Below are 19,223 nucleotides of genomic sequence, written 5' to 3'. Positions count from 1 at the left end.
CCACAGAGAACTACGTAAGAGGGACAAAGGAGGAGATGAGGTAGGCGGCGTTGCTCTCGACTGTGTAGACGATGAGGAAGAGAGTGGCGCCACCATTTGGTGATCGCCTCAAGTAACAACCACTGCACCGTGGCCGCCATATCCCCCCTTCCCCCTCTCTGTACGTACGTTAGCCCCGATCCAGCACTATTACGTGAGTGGAGGTATATATGTATTTCTAGAAGAGAATGCAGTTGCGGCCAATCAATCTTTAAGATGCATGACAGAGGACCGCCGTGCAATGCGAGCTCGCCTATGGACACGAGAATCTCGTCCGCCGGTAGCTATCTCCACCGCCGGGACCACCATGCGGTGGTCATCAACTGTGATGAGAGAGGCTTTCTTGTTTTACTGACAAGTTTACATTTTTACTGTTTGTTTCACGTGTATTTTATTTTCATAACCGGTCATTCATCAAACAGAACACTAATGTAAGAAACAACTCCACATTTACGTCTATCCTATATCGAAGACACTGGTTCAGACTTCAGAGATGTCCGATGGTTCAAGCAACCATCTAAGGAGGACACTAGAAATCATCCATGGATTCAGTTCTTTTCCCCCTGAAATAGGCCTATGACTGAGGATGGAGGCCATCGACCATTCAAATGCATCAACACCCTATTTATCTGGTACAAGAGAGAGACTGCTGGTGAAGAAAACAAAGACAAAAATCCAAGCTTCTCAAGCTTAGTTGATCTCACAACTGTTCTCGTTTGGACTCTAAGCCACTCATATACAATTATACATCTATGGAGCTTATGGCTAAACAAAAGAAGCTAAAAGTTGCTTACAAATAGACCTAGTAGAGCAAGTTATGAGACAAACTTGCAGCACCCTGGATGAAGAGAAACTCAATCAGTTCTGAATTAGGCAGGCATGGAAATCTAAATAGGCTCTCAGCAGGAGGCAAGAAGTCAGCTCCGTTTCAGTTAAAACACAGAAATCTAGAAAAAAAATTTGCTCAATTGGGTTTTGGAGATGTGGAAAAGAAAAAAGGAAAAAACTTTCCTCATCCTGAGGCCGGTAAGCCAGTGATACCGTAACAAGAGAAGTTGCAGCTCAAAATAATAAAGATTCAGATCTCTGTCTATGCTCACATCAGTCAGATCAGTTACTGCTACAAAGTTATATTGTCCCCTGTAGTCTCAACTGAAGAGAGTACATTGGTCCGCCGGTCATCAACGAAAACTATCTCGCGAAGGCGTCCCATCACCGAACTAGCTCAAATTGGTTCGAGTTTGATAAGCTGCTTTGGACCTGAAAACCATCTTTGACCATTAAATTTTGATAGACATCACATGAAACTCCTTAGTCCTGATCGTTCCCAAGGTCGGATCCAAATAAATGAGGAACCAGACGACCGTGCAGCTCATCAGCTGACAAAGGAAACAATAAACCCCCGTTTCATCTTCAACAACTTTTTTCAAACAATGAGGAAACTTTCTCCATTGGTCCGGCTTCGCAATCGAAACTTCTATCACATAATATAGGACACGGTCCATTCACCACATTGATGGCACATAAACCTGTTCTTTCAAATTCTGTGTCGCACTTTCAGTAGGAAATCCTCTGACGGCACCAATCGTCCACTGTGATATAATGCCAGCAGCAACTGCAAATCGAAGTTGTCTTTCCAAAATGTCTTGATTATTAAACATTTCAGGGCAAGTTGTCAGCTTTCTCAAAATCCCAGCCACAACAGCATCTCCGGAACCCGTCCTATCACAGGTGAAAGGTGTAATTAGAACATCTTCTGTACCGACAACAACACCATCAAACTCGGGGGTGTAATAATGGATCCGAAGTGTTCCATCGGTTACAAATATGAACTTGAGCTTATCGTGCAACAATGGAGATATTTCCTCCCGGGTATAGTGATAATAATCTCTCCGGTTCTTAGTTTGCTCGAAATCTTCAGCATAGTATTGAGGTCTATAATTTCTTTTCCTCTCATAATGATCTTCATCTAGAAGAAATTCCAACTCTTGCCTAGACACTTCAATAATGTCAGCCTCGTCCCATGCTCTCTTGATTAACTCCCTTGTCTCATCCCATGATCTCCACAAAGGTAACGGCAAATTCAAGTCGAAAAATATAAGGCTGCCAAACTTTTTAGACCATTTGATAGCTCTGAAGAGTGTGGCATGCATTGAAGGGGAGGTCAGAACTTCAGAAGTGAAGTGGAAGATTTTAGCCTGCATCCATATCGGTTATCACAACAGTTTCAAAATCAGCCAATAATCAATAATTTGCCAACATAAGCTTCAATGCCTGGCTATAATATATATCATGCATCGACATCAACAGAGCATCAGACTACTAGTTTCAGCTTTCCAATCAGATTGTCATTTCCCATCCATCAATCTATGAATACCCATCTCCCAAATGATTCAGTAAATACATCAGCATTTCACAATTGAAGCATCCACTGAAGCCAGCATGACTCTATGCTACTCTCAACTGAGTAAATCGAGTTTCATTTTAAAAAATAATCCTCAGCCTCAGCCTCATCCCATTACATTGATTCATGCCTTATTTGCACATAGGCAGATAATTGCAAACCAATATTTAAATTACTAAACTACGGAACAAGCACGGCATTTAAAACCTCATGCGTGGGATCCAGTCGATACCTAACTTTTACATTGAGGAAATCAAGCTCTTTTCTTTTTCCATAAGCAATCAAGTCCTTCCAATCATCACAATATGGCAACCTCTACAAAAAAAAAAAGTTCAGGATTTTATTGGACCGATCAGAAAATTTAGCACCCAATTGCATTTCGTACGCAGGACTGAAGATTTTGAGTTAACCCTTCCATTATACGACAGTCTACTCGATCATAAAATCCTTGACAATCCACGGTGCACAATTTCGACAGACAACACGACACGACACAAGAACAATGAATTGAGTACGAGTTTTACCTCCTTGAGCACAGCTAGGTTCAGTTCGGAGCTCGCAAGCGAGTCCTCAGCTGACTCCTTCACAGTCTCCATCCTCATCCTCCCTCCCTCGAACTTCACCTTCATATAAGTACGCCCAGTCTTCACATCCCCATCGAACTTCACGGCCCTCGTCTGGACCCTCTCCTTGTTCATCGCCAACACCAGCTCGCCCCCAAAGTTATCCCTCCCGACCTTCCCCATGAACGCCGCCCGCCCGCCGAGCCGCACGTGCGAGATCGCCACGTTCGACGGCGGCCCACCGGGAGCCCGCGCGAACTCCGGCGGGTCCCACTGCAGCATCTTCCACTGCGAGTAGATGTCCGGGTGCATCGGGTTGTGGTGGACCCGCACCGTTGGCACGAACTCCCGCTGCGCTGCGCCGAAGCAGCAGACCAGAGGCGGGTCGTCGTAGGAGTCGATTCCATCATCGTAGTCCCAGTCGTCGCCGCCTTCGTCCTCCTCTTCCGGAGCTCGAGCCTCGGCCGGTTCGGCCGCGACCGCGACCGCGCCATTCTCGGCCTCGGTTTTCGACGCGCGCTTCGTCTTCTTCCCGGACGACGAAGAAGCGGAAGCGCTCTTCTTCCTTCCTCGTCGGGTGGGTTTCGGGGACTCGGCGCCGCCGTTGCCGCCGCTGCTGACGTCGCCGCCGCTCGCGGCGGATATAGGGGGAGCCGAGCGAGTGCCGGCGAAGGGAAGGTCGGAGAAGGGATGGAATTTGTGCGTGGTTGAAGCATTGGGGATGAATGGCTTGTTGGGTCGGTGAAGGAGAGAGGGACTGTGAGGGTAGTGGAAGTGGGGAGAGCGAGGAAGGAGATGGAGTGACGCCATTAGAGAGCTAGCAGTAGAAAGGGGTTCTTCTTCTTCTTCTTCTTCTTCTTCTTCTTCGTCGTTGGGGTTTATCCGCGGAGGGGCATTTCCGCAATTATCCGCTACGAGACGGGGGTACTACGGGGAAAAGTGCACGGTCTCGGTTTGGATCGAACCGAAACTTTTACCCGGGCTCGCATCCAAATTCAAATCAAACCGTTTTCTCCTTCTTCTGCGTCTGTGCGTTTGTTGAAGGGAAAATAACACAAATATATAGTGCCTCAACTTTAAAATATTTTCAACCAATGGAATTTGCGGAGGAGTTCGATTTCTCACATTCTCAGGGAGGGCTAGAGGTGAGAATGTGTAGTTTCAGATGTGGATTTCGACTCTCAAGCCTTACAAAAGGCAGGGCAAAAGCCTGAGAGTGAGTTGAGAGTTAGAGTAATACATATTAATAAAAAACTTTTATATATTTTCATATAATCAATGGATTACATTGAATACTTATCAATAGTTCGGAGATCACACTAAATAAATCAAGGACAGCAATGCGCAAATTAAAAGTTCAGGTTCGCCATTGCATACTAGACTAAAGTTCAAGGAACGTTTGTGCTATTATCCCTTAGTTGAACATGAATAAAATTGACGTACATGACTTTTAGCTTTTGCCTTTTATTAATTTAAATTTGAAGCACGTCATATTTTTTAATCAAGATTTCCCGAAATCTTTTTAGAGTATTTATGTTTCTTAGAAAGTAAAATTTTTTTTCTAACACAATGTGATGTACATGTTCTTAATTAGGAGTTTGCTTTCCTCAAGATCCACACCTTTTTTTTCCTTATAAAATTCAATCGGTTAAGCGATTGGTAATTAACGTAAGTGCATTCGAAAATGTTGACCGGGTTATTCAAAATTTCAATTTTTAACATTGGATAAAAATTACTGATCTCAACATTCACGAAATGATATCGCACTATACGTTATATAAGCATAAATTATGATACACAATTCTCATCTATAGCGATGTTTGCATCTCTTGTGATGTTTCGTAATTTTGTTATATTAAGTTCTTCACGTATTTTACATGTCGTCAGATTCCAACACCAAATGTATGTCTATGTCTAGTTGATTTAAAAGGAAAAATATATATATAGATATGCAAAATGGACCGTCTGAACCAGAAACCGTCCGGACCAAATCGAACTAGCCGATTGAGTTCGGTTTTCGGGAGTGTCAATCCGGTTTTCGATTCCTAAAAGTGGAATCGGTGTTTGGGCAGTCCGGTTCCCGATTTCAAAGGGGAACCGGAATGGACCGACTACATATATATTTATATTTTATTTCTATAAAAAAATTACTAAAATGTGAACATAGCAGCAATATATATATATATATATATATATTAAAGTGGGCCCATGTACAAAGGAACTAGAATGGGCCTTTTCTATAATTGGGCTTCGATGTATGGGCTTTCTTCATCACCATCACCGTCAACGTGAAAGACAAGAGAGACCAGAGAACCAGACGGCACCAGTTCTAGGGTTTCGCTTTCGCATTCGCCTCGCCGCCCCACCGCCATTCCCCATCTCACCCATTTCAATGGTTTCTCCCTTCGTTAAGGCTCGTTTTCTTCCCTTCATAAGCTGATGGGCATGGCCATACCATCTCTCTCTATCTCTCTCTGTGGCTCGCATTATCTTGAATTGAACGTTATTCTTGCGAACAAGTCCGTGCTTGCCGAGTGATGCTATCGTCTTCCGATCAGCTTTGTGATCTTTGTCGTTGCAACTCGAAACCCTTTTGGTTTTTCTACTCGATAGCATGCGTCCGAGAGCTGCTTCGAAACTTTTGATGGGATTCGGGCTCGCTTTGAATTGATTCCTCTGTTTGTTGTTCTTTTTGCTTTGGGTGTGAGGGGAGCATCGATGATGAGTTAATCCGGAATGTCATCCTTGCACTATGATTTTTCCCGTGAAGACAATAAATTGGGGAAGTTTTTATTCTCTGAGATGCTCCTCCCCTGCTTTCTCCCCTGTTTCGTCTCTCATCAATGGAAAGACCTCACGCACGCGACCCTCGTTTTCTTGCTCATTGTCCTGTCGTTTTGCAGGAAGGATCGATGATGTCATTAATTACTGCGTTATCTATCTGTAGCTTCCCCTCGTGGGGGGTGAAGATGACAAGCGATACATGCTGAGATCCCCATCTTTTTACTTACTCTTTGACTGCTCGATCGACTCTCTGAATCTGAGACTTGTTTTTTTTTTTTTTTTTTTGTGATGCAGCTATGGTTTGGTATCGTTTGTGGTCGATTCTGCTATTTTCTTTTGCTTTCCATTGGCCAAATGATGTAAGGTTTTTTTTTTTTTTGGTAACCCGGGAACCCCCGCACGGCCGACAGCCGGGGAGGTAAACCCGGGGTGACGCTATCAGGCCACGACGTCATGCTTAAGAATCCCTAACGCCAGCGCTGGGATTCGAACTCCTACCCTTCGTGGGGGGAGGGGAGCTCGAAGCCAGCGCAGCCACTTAGGGCGGTGGTATGTTTAAGAATCCCTAACGCCAAATGATGTAAGTTTTATGTCTCATTACTCCAAAATAATTTTTTTTTTTCAAAAAGCACATTTTTATCTTCTTGAAAAGAATCAGTGAGAAGCAATAGCATGGCCCCAGAGGTTTTCTGTAGTATAACAGTCTGCAATGTTTTGTTTTCCCATGCTTTTGCATTCGAGTCGCATTTCGTATAAGTCGGAACATCATATGGCACAATGGGTAGCTAGAATTAGATGGTGAAGTTCAGCAGTGTGATGATGATTAGATGGGGGATTGAATCTCATATATTAGTATCACTCGCAAGCGCTTTAATAACAACGGCGTTGCTGCTTATTGCTGTTGTAATGCAGATGAAGTGTGAGCATGTGCGAGTCTGCCAATCAGTGAAGCAAGAAATATCACAACCAGTTAACTGATTGAGTCCATTAAGCTCTGTAGTCAGGAACAAAATTGGCAGTTGCAGCTTCCACCTCAAGTCAACCCAGTTGAAAGAATCATCTTGATATCTAAATTTAGTTGCCAAATCATTAGAGTTTTTCCTCTTCTGCAACTATGGAATAGACATCGCATGTCACCGAAGAAAAAGAAACATTGATTTGGGAGGTTGTACATTTTGTGTTAGCCGTGAGATAATGAGATTATCGAGTGTAATGCAGGTCTCTTTTGAGATTGGTACGTGCGGGGACTATATTTGATTTGGGAGGCAATGTATGATTGGGTTCTTTCCTTCTGTCGCACATTCATTCTCTGCAGTAGCAGAACGTTGCTCAAGGCATGACTTATCAAACAAGAAAATGAAGGGAGAAAAACAGATACTAAAGATAAGAACCAGAGAAGCAATGGGAAAACACAGCCAAATTGCAGAAACAGAAAGTAACATTCAAGCCAAATGCTCTCTTGATGTAGTCTAGCATAAGATGACAGCAAGTCATGAAGAAAGTTGGGCACTGTCTAGAAATAGGAAAGCTCCTCTACAATCAGTATTGCAAGAAACAAAAGCCACGTGGACATAGTAAGGATAGGAAGGGGAAACCTAACACATACCTATTCTATTTGGAAGTTACAGTAGGAACCGTAACTCATCAAAGAGTCCTTACAGAGTCGGGATACCAATCTCAAAAGAGTATCAGATGGCTTGCCCTGCCTTAAGTTTCGCAAGAGCACCTCTTCGAGGAGATCGAGTCTCTGTATGAACATCAGCAGAGCAGAAAATCACTTTCCGCCACGGCTGGGGCAGTCAAACGCTCTCGTATGATGAGCCCCGAGGGGGTTCATCGCCGGCGGTCCCTGCCGTGCTCCAATCCAATCTTCTTGATGTTAACATAGTGAAAACACTGAATCAATATACTAGACCGCTTTGAAATGTACGCATTCGAGGCACTTCTGAGGTACTGAAAAGAACTTTCCAAGTGCTTTCAAACTGGAGAATATGTGACAATAAACTACATTTTAGACAGTTAATTATCAGATTACAACAACACGAGGAAGCTGAAAATGAAAGAACCAAAGAAGACATCAATTTACAACAGAAAAGACCAACAGCAAAAATCTCCCCAACATCAAACATCTAACGTGCCACCATCTTCTTTGATGGGCTTTATCTAAACACCAGTCAGCTTTCACTTGGTCGCATTCACATCCTTGACGGCCTTATCTACAATCACCTCCAATTTACTGCACTTCTTCAAATCCACAGGTTCCACCACAAACTCCTCCGGCGCCACCGGGCGCCGGTTCCCGAATATCGTCCACAAGTACAGGACTACGAACGCCCCCAAGGCGCCACTCCCCGTGCCGAAAATCATCGCCGCGAGCACTTTCAAGAAGCAATCATTCTTCTCATGGACTCTCAAATTCTTCGTGTTGCGAGCTATGGCTTGGGGATCCAACGGCTCCGAGTGCATCCATTGAGGGACATGCCTGAGCTTGAAGCTCCAAGAGTAGATAAAGCACGCCTGGCTCGAGTTCCCATTAGATGAGCTCAGACCCAGAAACACATCGCCCTCCATCCACATATTCCACAAATCCACGAATCGAGCGAGGGTCGGATCCGACGGCCGCGATTCGGAGGACCTGCTCACCCGAACCTCCAACCTTCTCGACCCAGCTTCGTAATCTATCCAAGAATGGAACTTGCTCCCACTATTCAGCACCAAATCAAGCGAAGACGCGTTCTTCACCTTAGCAGGCCCGAGGCCGCCCACAACAATCGCCACACTATTCTTCACCGAATCGAATTCGACCGCCACGGTCCTATTCAAAGTCCCGTTCTTTCCGAGAGGAAGCCCGAAGGGGCTACCCCGATCCCCAAACTCATCCGCACCAGAACCGCCCGGGGACAGAGCAAACGCCAAGCCACCTCCACCGCCCCCGGACAACGAAAACGAGAAGTGGGTCGAGAAGGAGACCAGGTTCTTCTCCGGATTACCTTGCACGACCTTGATGGGTCTCCTGTACACGACCGACCCGGCGCCGGGGCTGACCGTGTCGCCGGTCAGCCGGAGGGAGGGGCCCCCGCCGACGACCTCGGCGTCGCCGTGCATTGCGATGTTGGACTCAAAGTAGGCGTCTCTGGCGACGAACTGGCGGAAGGAAAAGGAGGGGCCCGGGTCGGCGGAGAGGGCTCCGAGGGAGACCACGACGACGAAGGCCAAGGCCGAGAAGGTCCTGAGGTGGTGGGAGGCGGACGCCATGGACGAGATGGGAGCGAAGGAGGTGGGGAGAGCTAGCGGGTGTCTAGGGTTTGGTGTGGGGATGATCCCGCCTGCATTTACAGCGAAGTGAAACGCAAAATTTTTTTTTTTTTTTTTTTGGTTGGGTAGTGTTGCAGTGAGGAAACAAACCAGTGGAAGAAAGTAAAGAGAGAGAGAGAGGTTGGATTGGGGGTTGTGAAAATTAAATACGCTGGCTCGTTTCTGCAGAAACGCACTGGGGGGCGGGGCTCGCTTTCTTTTTTGGCTCGGTGGTTGATGACCGAGGGAATATATAAAATAAAGGGGCTCTCGCTTTGCAGCCATGCCCCTCGGGCTTTCGGGATTTTGCTGTTTCGTCCCGTCGGTCTTTCTTGCCTTGGCAGCAGCATCATCATCCGTGGCTTTGTGTTTTTTTTTTTATCCAGATTGTATATAAATCTCAGTCCCAACGCCAAGTCTCGTATCGAAATTCATTTAACCACTTCTTATCTTATTACTATTTCGCAAGCCACCGTGTTATCTACCGCTTTTAAAAATCCTTAGATTTACATCTTTTTCCAAACTAAACGGGGTCGTTCATCTTGAGACCGGTATACCTCTTTCCCATTTTTCCTCTTTTTCTCTCCACGTTTCTCTTCCGTCGGCCTCCTCACCGACGTTACGTTGACGATGTCTCTCTTTCTCACTCTACCCCCTTGTCGGCACCCACGCCACCGTCGATTGCCCCGCGCCGCCCGTCAACCTTCCCCTCCCGGCTTCTCTCTCACAGAGCTCGCGGGTTCCGATCACGAGAGCCCGAGCTCGGCTCGACCAGGTGGGGGATCACACGAATCACGACCTCCAAAATACTTCTTTCCATAATAAGATCTCCCAGTTAAAGGATGGGACCTTCTGGCTCTTTGTTGTACAAGGCAAACGTTGCATCTTTCCTTTTTGTCCCTCGTAAATTCCAGCGTTAAAATTGTCACAGAACGTTATACATTCTCTTCAACACGGTCGAAATATCGTGCTTCATTTGACGTGCCTTATTTTCTGGCGTTCGGCTGATTTTTTTTTATTTAGTATATGGCTGATAATTGTCTCTATAGGGTATTATTCGTTAAGAAAAAGGGGGCCACATTAGTCAGACCTTCCCGACCGACGGTCAAATCATAATATCTTGCCAAATCTACAATTATAATAATTGTTGTTCCTAGTATGCGAAGTCTGTGATATAATTGATTATGATCATGAGCTGGTTTATGCAAAACTCACGAGGTCGGTTGCTGTAGTTAGGGCTTCTGCATTAATTGTTCCTAAAGAGTCCCAGGAAAACCTGGGGGAATTGGCAGATGCTGCGGGGACGATGATACTTGGTCAAGCCCTCTTAATTTCTCCGAGTGTCCGAGACCTCGTTTTACTTATTTTTATCCACGTGGAAAATGTCTGGCGCTTTTAAAATCATTTGAAATAAAAAAAATATGAAATGGAATTGCTATATATTTTCGCGTCATAATACAGGTATAGATGTAAAAAAAAGTTTCTCGCCATATTTTAGTAGACATTAGCCCGTTGCTTTGGTTGAGAAATAGTTTCAGGACACCCGCGAGCAAAATCATTCTCGGAGCCTGGTTGATCGATGAATTTAAAACATTATTCGAATTTAAAAATATTACGAAATGTTGTATGCGATTTTACGTGTCGACATTTATATTTAGTGTAGATTTCGGATGTTCCGGACTAGAAGGAAAAAGTCAAAGTCCGCGTGGGGCGGATGTAAGATTGGCTCGTTCATCATCATGTGCCGGTATTATGTAATTGGTCGTATATGTAAGCATTCTAGTCTTACTTTTATGTCTCCGTAAACTCCGTTAGTGTCAACCTACCTTGAATTGCTCGTCATCAAAATGAGGCGAATTTAATTCTTATTCTCACAATCTCTCTTAAGTACAGAGCGCGATAGGTAATCCACGATACAGAAGCCCGGCCACACGGAGACTCACAGGATAGCTAGCGGGATTCACGAACCGATCGAAACCAACGCCGACAACACCGTTCACGACGTCATTCGCAACATCGGTGACGATATAAAATCAGTGATCCCCCAGCAAGGTCTACACCTGTCGGCGAAAAACCAGGGCTTCCAGTCTGTTACACGTAGCCCCGACTCGGAGCAGTTCATACCGAACCCGATAGAACTCGAGCGGGACGAGGACGATCCCGAATGCGACGCCCAGCAACAGACGCGTGGGGGAGTTTGCGTCAAGAGGACATCATCTCCAATCGTTCTCCGTGACACACGATATTAGCCGAGTCCCAATTCGTTTTATAATCTCAGTTGGATTGGATGATAAAACAATATCAAGATTCTCCCTGGCGTTGGAGGACCACGTTGAAATTTTTGGCATAGCTGGCAACGGAGCCCCGACCGACCCCTCTCTTCTCCCACCCCCTCACTTTTCCTTTTTCCTCTTCCATTTATTTATAATATTTATTTGGCCCCCCTTTCTTTTAGGGTGCGCATAACAATCATTCTGTATCCGGAAACTATTTCTACTCAGAAATGATTCTTTTTGATTCTGTGCCCGGAAACAATTTCTGAGCATTTAAAGGCGTTTGCTAACTGTCCAAAATTTCTATTCCTGGATAGAAAAGAACAGAAATACTTTTGGTAACTACACAAAATTTCTTTTTATTAATAATATTTTAAATTATTTAATATTTTTTTTCTTTTCTTTTTCTTTCTACCCTTCCCTTCTTTGGCCATGGCCGATCGCCGGCGCCGACGACAGGCCACAGGCCAAGGCGTCGCGGCTCTCGCCGCCGCCCTGGCCGCCTACCTCATCGCCGCCCTGGCCGCCTACCTCATCGCCGGCCTCGCCTAGATCAGGCGAGGCTGAACCTCGCCTTCGGTCGCGACGGCGAGGCCGACCTCGCCATGATCGACGGCGAGCCGCCTCACCCAGGCGGCGAGGGTCCAGCCCTCGCCCTCGCCGGCGAGGGCCACAGCCCAGGGAAGAACAACACAAAGAAGAAAAGAAAAAAAAGAAAAAGAACTCATTCTCGAAATTGTGCCGAGAAACAAGAAGCAAAACTGTTTCTCTTCCAAAACTGTTTCTGGGCACAAATTTTTGCAAAAATGTGCTCGGAAACAAAAAAGTTTACCAAACGCTTTTCTGTTCCCAAACTATTTCTGGGAACAAAAGAACAGAAATTTTCACTATTTGGCACGTTACCAAACGGGCCCTTAAAGTATTAATTTTCCTCGATTGGGTGTGCCCCAAAAAAAGGAAGAGAAAGAGAAAAATTATTTGTTTTTTTTTAAGGCTTGGGGGGGCAGGCGTGCGAAGAGGGACACCACCCTCTCTTCCACGTTACCCCCCACCACCACCACCTTTGGAAAGACGCAATTCAATGAGGGGGAAGAAAGGAGGGACGGAAGGGACAATGTGGAAAGTCTGGCGTCCCCTTCTGTGCTGCTAACGAACCTTCGACACGCCACTGTCCCATCCCCCTCCCCTCCCTCGAAATTTTGTCCGTCTCTTTGGCCTCCCTTGCGTACGTTAACTCGCGACATTGCTCCTCTTTCCTTTCTTTTCTTCCGTTACTTATTCTCGAGGGAAAAAAACAGATGGGTTTTTGACTCTCTTTTGTTTTTGGCCATGAAGTAGAGTTTTCAGTTCCGTTTCGTTTCGCGAAAAATGGATGTTTTGGAAAACATTGATTTAACTAAAATGATCGCTCGAGTCGTTCGAAATTATTCGTCGGCGGAGGATGTTTCCGTTATCAGCAGCAATTTGTATTTCAATATCTTCATGGACGACGAAAATGATGCTTGCTTGTCCGTTTTTGTTAGCGGTAGGAAAAGGATTTTCTGAATCGTTCGTTTTTCGTGAAACGAACAGAGCCCTCATGTAGGTTAGATTTGGTATGGAGTCCGATGAGTCGTCGGTTGCGACTTGCGAGAGTTGATTTTTTTAGAGTACTTTGATTACCATATGATTATATTGATCGGCGTTCCTTGGTTCAACGGTACGAGCGAATTATGCCCAAACGCTTTTCCTTCTTCTAATTAGTCTATTAATTTTCAGGCATTACCCCTGACTAGATTATGTTTGTTTCATCGAAATTGGATCGTCACTGAAATACCTTTTAAGAAGAGACGGGTTTTGTGGCGATTCCAGACATGAGTCATATCAATGAAGCATAAGGGACTGATAATGATGATTCCTGATGACATAAAAACCTTTGCCGGAATTTAATCGATGACAAAGAGCGATGACATAAAGATACAATACTGGAATTTATTTGATGATGAAGATATGAAGACCACAACTAAAATATGTCCAGGAATTTAATCGACGACAAGATATATGAAACTAAGACTACAGTGCAAGAATCAAAAGATAATTGTTGAAAGGTACATGAATTGAAAGATGATAGATTTTTTGTTGATTGATGGATGTTTACAAATAGCACGAGTTAAATAATCGACGGTTACAAATGGAGATTACACAATTAAACCAAATAAATAACTTCACGGCCTCTTATTATCTAGCAACACTTATCTAAAAGAGCTTAAATATCCGAAAACATCGCCGCTCATCAGTTACATGTCGACGATTTCGTCCCAATTAACTAATATTTGCTAAGCTTAAATATTCGAAAATATCGCTACTCATCAATTACGCATCGATGATTTCATCCCCACATCATATTACTTACACGTTGATCGATGTTAATGATTTCATCCCAGATGACTGATATTTATTGAGCTTAGATATCCGAAAATATCGTGACTTATCAGTAACACGTCGACGTTGATGTCGATGATTTCTGCTGTTCACCAATATGGTTATTATCGATTAAGTCTATTCACGAGCCCTAACTGGTTGAAAAGAAAGTTGGGCTACCAAAGTTTCAATTTAAAAAGCTGAATGCAACGGTTGAAGTCTGACTTCGGATTCGAGTTCAAACGGAGCAGTGACATCCGAAAAGTCGGCACTAAGGACAAACCCACCTCTCACGTGCAGCTGAACCAACATGGGACTGGCTTCTTGTCCATGGAATCACAGGCGCAACAGGTGCCCTTTGAAGCTCTAATGTCGCCCGACATTCTTCTCATGGAATTCAGCTATCATTTGGTACTGTGCTCTAGAAAATATTTGCGAATGTACTTCTTCTTTGATAAGATAAATGCAGATTTTAAGAAAGATTTGGCAAAGACCGTTTTGTTTCCAAAATTCTACGTCAGAGGGAAATTGGCTTCTCGATTTCAACATATGTTTCACTTGAGAACCGACCCTAGAAATAGATTTAGACTTCATTCAAAATAGCTAAAGCGAAATTTAGTTGATTTTCCATAGATCGTCAATTATGATGTAAAATTCTCTCATTTACCATTCGTAAAAAGGTCAATTGGTTTTTTTTTTCCCCGTAAAATGGACTTTTAAAGAGTTTATAGAGTGATCAAATAAGTAAGAAAAATCCGATTGGTGTGACCATAACGAAAATTCGCGCATCTTATTTCGGTTCATAGCTTTTGATTCGAAAGGAGCTAGGAAGGTCATAAATACGCATCGTGAAGCTTATTAGTATCTATACCTAAGCGATCGTATGAACCCGTTCTCAGCATCAAAATCCACTATTTGTGCCATTTTACTTCATTCGTTTCGCATCAGTTCACTCTTTATTTTTTTTTCTTAATTTTTCATGGCCAAGTAAATATTGATTTTATTGTTTCAAGGCCATCGCTCAATAAAGGTTGTCATGATAAGTAATCTAAAAACAGCTTTATCCTCGACCACACGTCCGGCGAATCAGCTAGGGCCACGTCATGAAAGCAGTTATCACTATTCATGGTTATATAACGTTGTTCTTTGAATCTTTGCCATAAGAACATGATGTTTTCTTTTTGCCAGCATAACAACGTAATGTTGGATAGCCAGTCCTATGAAGCAAGCTGATAAAAAGAGGCCAACCATCCTTGTCAAGTATATGGTATAAAAGCATCCGTTCTTGTCCAAATTTTATGTGCGCGATTTGAGAGCGGTCGAAATGAGTTTTGCCCTTATTTTGTTCACTTCTTTTCAAATGCTGCGACTGTCACAGTTCGAATTTCATTCAATGCGAAACCCTTGAAATCTTTCAAGACATATAAATATTGACGTATAGAGCCGTACACGAATTCTTCATAATTTTTCTGAATTTAAAAGTCTAATATTTTGTTCGCAAGACTTTAGGTGGAAAACCATGTGGCAAACGGATTAAATTTCTCAATATGTTTAGGGCCGATATCTCTTTTTAGTTGGTTTTTCTTCACTTCTTAATTGTTCTGGTAAACTAATCAGTAATATATTCATGCTCTCAACCGCACAACGGCTATACAAAGACTTCATCTTCTCAGATACGTAAGCATGTCTTACTGAATAACGGCGTTTGGGAGAATATAATTCACATCAGTGGCGATTATTATAGGAATATAAATATTATAGCAATGATAAGACAAGATTTGTAAGTATATGGGGTCTCTCCGATTTGTTATGCAGACAAGATGGCATGCGACAAGATCCGATCGAAATTCAATAGTTTGTGAATCTTGGTGGGGATCGACCAAGTGGTTGGGCTATTAGTGGGAGTCGCTTGTTTTTCCTCTGCGATAAGACAGACAATTGATTCGAAATGAACAGGAAGAATTGCAATGAATAGAAGATTGACCAGCTCGAGCACTTAAATCTGGTTTGTTAGCGTACAGACCCCAGCCTAGCATATTCTTTCTCCAACTTCAATCAGATCTCCCGATGATCTCCTGGATAGAATTTTCTACGGGTCATTATGATGACCAGACACTATTTCTCTCACCTGGTATTGAGTAGAACTTGATCTCTAAATTTTTTTCATTCACTACCAACGGGGAACAACCCGATCAACGCCTATGATGGACCTATGCGCCTGCATGCCTCTGGGTCAATCACCCTGCAAATTCATCGTCGAGAGATTAGAACATAGCCATCATCTCACATGGAGCCTGCCTGAAGAACGTCAATGAAAACTTAATCAACCCAACATTCATTTCTGTTATCAGGCTTGGCTTACAAGCATTGATTTTAAAAAGAGACCATGGATCATTTCTATGTCCTTCAAGTATGGAAAAAGTGCATGTTCTGTGATGATATCGTGGGATACATATGACTTATGACACAATTACAGCTCGCAAAGAATGAAATGCGCAAGAACGCAAACTTACCACGTGGCAGGGATTCATCAAAGAGATTCCATGGTTATGCCACCTCAGGTACAATTTCATCCACATCCAAATCTACCAAGCTTTCTTTTCCAAATAGCGCAAATCCAACAGTCGCCTACAAATGATGATTACATTGGTTATGTTTCTTGCTTCTTGACAAACAGATGCACGAACTGCTGTTAGCCTTTTCAGAAGGCATGGGCATACGTCTTTGGATTAATCTAGGCAAAAATCCTGCAATATGTCGAGGCATGTTACCTTTTTATTCTTGCGATTCAACTTCTTGAGGCTGCCTTCAAAGCCTGCAAAAGTTCCTGATAGAACTCTAACAGTGGAACCCGGGACAAGAAGCTTGTATTTCTCTTTAGCAGATAAGCCACCGAGTGTGCCGGAAGATTTTCGGGACTGGCGCTTTGGCTTCATAGCAGACTCCAAAGAATCATCCGCACTTGAATGTAGGTCTAGATCAAGCTTTTCAGACTTGAGGGTTTCAGACGCTAGCTCATCCTCAAAAGCTCGGTCGGTCTTCTCTTGTTCTTCTTTTGCCTTTCTGAAGATAGCCTCCATGTCATCCTCAGATACTGGCCGAGGCTTGATTATCTGCCTTTTTCTGAATGAAAAAACCAGCACCGTAGCTAAGAAAGAGAAGCACGTAATTTAAAAGCAAGTCCAAGGGCGTCAAAACTTCTGTGAGAAAGATGAGTTTTGATTTTTCAGGATACCCGGGAAGGCAGGACATGAAAATAAAAGATTCTAATGCAGACAGGGAATTGTAATCCCTTGATGGGTAAAAAGTATTTTTGGCTTAAGAGATTCTCAAGGGGTAAGGAAAATTGTGGCTAGAGAGAATCTCAAAGGATAAGAAAAAATTTGGCTTCTGGTTTTCACATTAAACATCCATGTAGATTGCAGAGCACAGTGGACTAAACATTAAGACAATTGAAGGACCATAGTTACAGCTAACAGTATACTTAAGTAAATACATATATAAGTTTTGTCTTCAGAACAGCCAAATGAAGAAATCAGACATGCTACAACTAAGCCATAACCTATACTCTAATTCTAACAAAGCAGAGAACAGGTTTTAGAAGCAAAGAACAGAAACGCAATTACTCACGTGTTTCCAACTTTTGATCCCACGAAGCCTCCAACTCCATCACATTCTCTGATGAAGTCATGTAACTCCTTGTTTAAGATGCATCTTAAGAAAACACATCCTGGAAAGAGGGGCCTTGCTTTAACGGAGTAAGAACCATTCTTTAGTTTCCTCTTTTCTTGGACAGCTGGTGCATATACCTGAAATTACAAGCTAGAAATATGAGAGCACACAAGAGTAGATATGGTTCCCTGGTGGCTTCATCTAAATCACAATCCAAGCTGATGACAAAGATCAGGCAAGAAAGAGACAGCACCCAAAGATAATATGAACCACACATTCAGAAATGGCACTCTATTATTAAATGATGGATCGGCATCTCTTGATTTGACAACTTCATTGGAGAGGGAGAGTAAAGTTGCTTCAATGTGGAAGCGATGTTAGAGCTTCAACATGAAGCATACCGAATGTTATAGATACATACCATTACGACAAAGATTCTAAAAGGAGCAGGACTCGCTAAATTGACCATGCATCATGAAACTAAGCAGGTAACTCCATGTCCTGGATTGTCACTAAGATTGATTATTCCTCATGATGAGGGCGGGTGAGCTCGTGAAATCGTATCTATCACACCTTCGACGTTTCATGTCCCCCAGTTCTAACCTGAACCGTCGGGCTTCCCACCAAGAATAACACATTTCCTACTCTTCCTCAGCAATTAGCAAAATCCACGTCACTTCAGCGATGAGGCCTCTGATCTCAAAGCAAAAATCTTCTTAAGCAAGTACCAAAATACGCACTACATCTCAAAAGGCTAACGCTTGATGCCAAGCAGGATAGTTATTGAGTCAAATCTTAGATTAAGCCTGCAAGTTCAACTCAAAAGTAAACTAGATCAACGATTCTTAATAGATTCCATACATAACTCTCCGTGTCAGCATTTCGACCAACTACATGCTGAAAACGTTGGAGGAGAACTCCTCCAGGTGTAGCAAAATGATTTCTTTCATCATCATCCGCTGCTCGAAGAATTCCTCACAGGTCGCAAACGATTCAATACTTGGTTACACATACAGATACTTGATTCAGCTACCAGCTTGTATCAAAACATTGAGATTACCCTACATTCATCTAGAATTCAACAGAAACTCCGCGAACGCACCGAGCACGGACTCGTCGTCCCTAGACCACAAATTCTAACGAGAATCCAGAGGCCAAAATCGATCGGTCGAGAGACTCACCTTGAACTCGACGTCGGGGAAGTTCCTGATGAGCAAGCGAGCGATCAAATCGGCGGTCTCCTGGCCCCGGACGCGGGAGACGCGGACGATCCACCACTGAGGCCCCGGCTTGGCGAGGTAATCGAGGTTGAGCTCCTCGGTCCAGGAGGCGAACTGCTTCTTGGGCTTCTCGATGAGCCGCTCCTCCACTTCCTCCCGCCAGTTATAGGCCCCCCGGCTCTCCCTCCTCTGGTTCCTGAGCTGCCTCCGCTCCCTAGCCGTCAGGGCCTCGGCGCCGGCGGACTCGAGAGCCGCGGAGATCGCCGCCGGCGGATGAGGGGGGGGCGAGGGCCGTCCGGCGACCCTGGGTCTGTGGATTGGCGAGCGGAGGAGGAGGAAGGAGGAGGAGGAGGAGAGAGAGGGGCGGAGGCGGTGGCGGTGGGGGCAAGGACTCCACTGGATAAGTCCTTGCTCCATTTTCTTCTTCTGCGGATAGGATGTGAATTTCCGTTGATTTTCGGGAATTTTTTTTTTTCCTGTTTCCCACCGGAGGGAACAAGGAGATTCGATTCAAGCGAGCGACGCTATTTAAAGTACATATAATTTTGCAAAAAACTATCATTTTCTATTTATT

At 44.0% G+C, this 19,223-nt stretch overlaps 3 protein-coding genes and 2 non-coding genes across 6 annotated transcripts; 2 read left to right on the top strand and 3 right to left on the bottom strand.

The window, feature by feature from the left end:
* Positions 1 to 921: 921 nt before the first annotated feature.
* Positions 922 to 3,846, bottom strand: LOC115691676 (fructokinase-like 1, chloroplastic). Its single transcript, XM_030618386.2, has 2 exons — positions 2,968 to 3,846; positions 922 to 2,237 (listed from the first exon to the last, which is right to left on the bottom strand). The coding sequence occupies exons 1-2, from the start codon at positions 3,814 to 3,816 to the stop codon at positions 1,545 to 1,547; spliced, it is 1,542 nt and encodes a 513-aa protein (XP_030474246.2). The 5' UTR covers positions 3,817 to 3,846; the 3' UTR covers positions 922 to 1,544.
* Positions 3,847 to 5,715: 1,869 nt separating this feature from the next.
* On the top strand, positions 5,716 to 5,814 carry LOC115662621 (small nucleolar RNA snoR26). Its single transcript, XR_004003301.2, has one exon. It is a non-coding gene; the product is annotated as a small nucleolar RNA snoR26 (small nucleolar RNA).
* Positions 5,815 to 5,909: 95 nt separating this feature from the next.
* LOC115662597 (small nucleolar RNA snoR27) lies at positions 5,910 to 6,002 on the top strand. Its single transcript, XR_004003279.2, has one exon. It is a non-coding gene; the product is annotated as a small nucleolar RNA snoR27 (small nucleolar RNA).
* Positions 6,003 to 7,741: 1,739 nt separating this feature from the next.
* On the bottom strand, positions 7,742 to 9,139 carry LOC115691684 (L-type lectin-domain containing receptor kinase IV.1-like). Its single transcript, XM_030618397.2, has one exon. It carries the CDS (start codon positions 9,043 to 9,045, stop codon positions 7,972 to 7,974), a length of 1,074 nt encoding a protein of 357 aa, XP_030474257.2. The 5' UTR covers positions 9,046 to 9,139; the 3' UTR covers positions 7,742 to 7,971.
* A 6,580-nt stretch (positions 9,140 to 15,719) lies between these two features.
* LOC115691695 (uncharacterized) lies at positions 15,720 to 19,166 on the bottom strand. 2 transcript variants are annotated; one of them, XM_030618415.2, is made up of 5 exons: positions 18,611 to 19,166; positions 17,388 to 17,566; positions 16,529 to 16,880; positions 16,271 to 16,385; positions 15,720 to 16,055 (listed from the first exon to the last, which is right to left on the bottom strand). In XM_030618415.2, exons 1-4 carry the CDS (start codon positions 19,064 to 19,066, stop codon positions 16,305 to 16,307), a joined length of 1,068 nt encoding a protein of 355 aa, XP_030474275.2. In that variant the 5' UTR covers positions 19,067 to 19,166; the 3' UTR covers positions 15,720 to 16,055; positions 16,271 to 16,304. The 2 variants fall into 2 exon arrangements, with proteins under 2 accessions (XP_030474275.2, XP_030474265.2); XM_030618405.2 differs by having other exon boundaries at positions 15,720 to 15,999; positions 18,611 to 19,165.
* Between the last annotated feature and the right edge of the window lie 57 nt (positions 19,167 to 19,223).

The sequence above is a fragment of the Syzygium oleosum genome, unplaced genomic scaffold, assembly GCF_021117445.2.
Source record: "Syzygium oleosum isolate NSW1041296 unplaced genomic scaffold, Sole_v2.1 Sole_v2.09, whole genome shotgun sequence".
In the NCBI taxonomy this organism is placed as follows: Eukaryota; Viridiplantae; Streptophyta; class Magnoliopsida; order Myrtales; family Myrtaceae; genus Syzygium; species Syzygium oleosum.
Note: the sequence above shows the minus strand (reverse complement) of the source record. Positions and strands in the feature narration are given on the sequence as shown.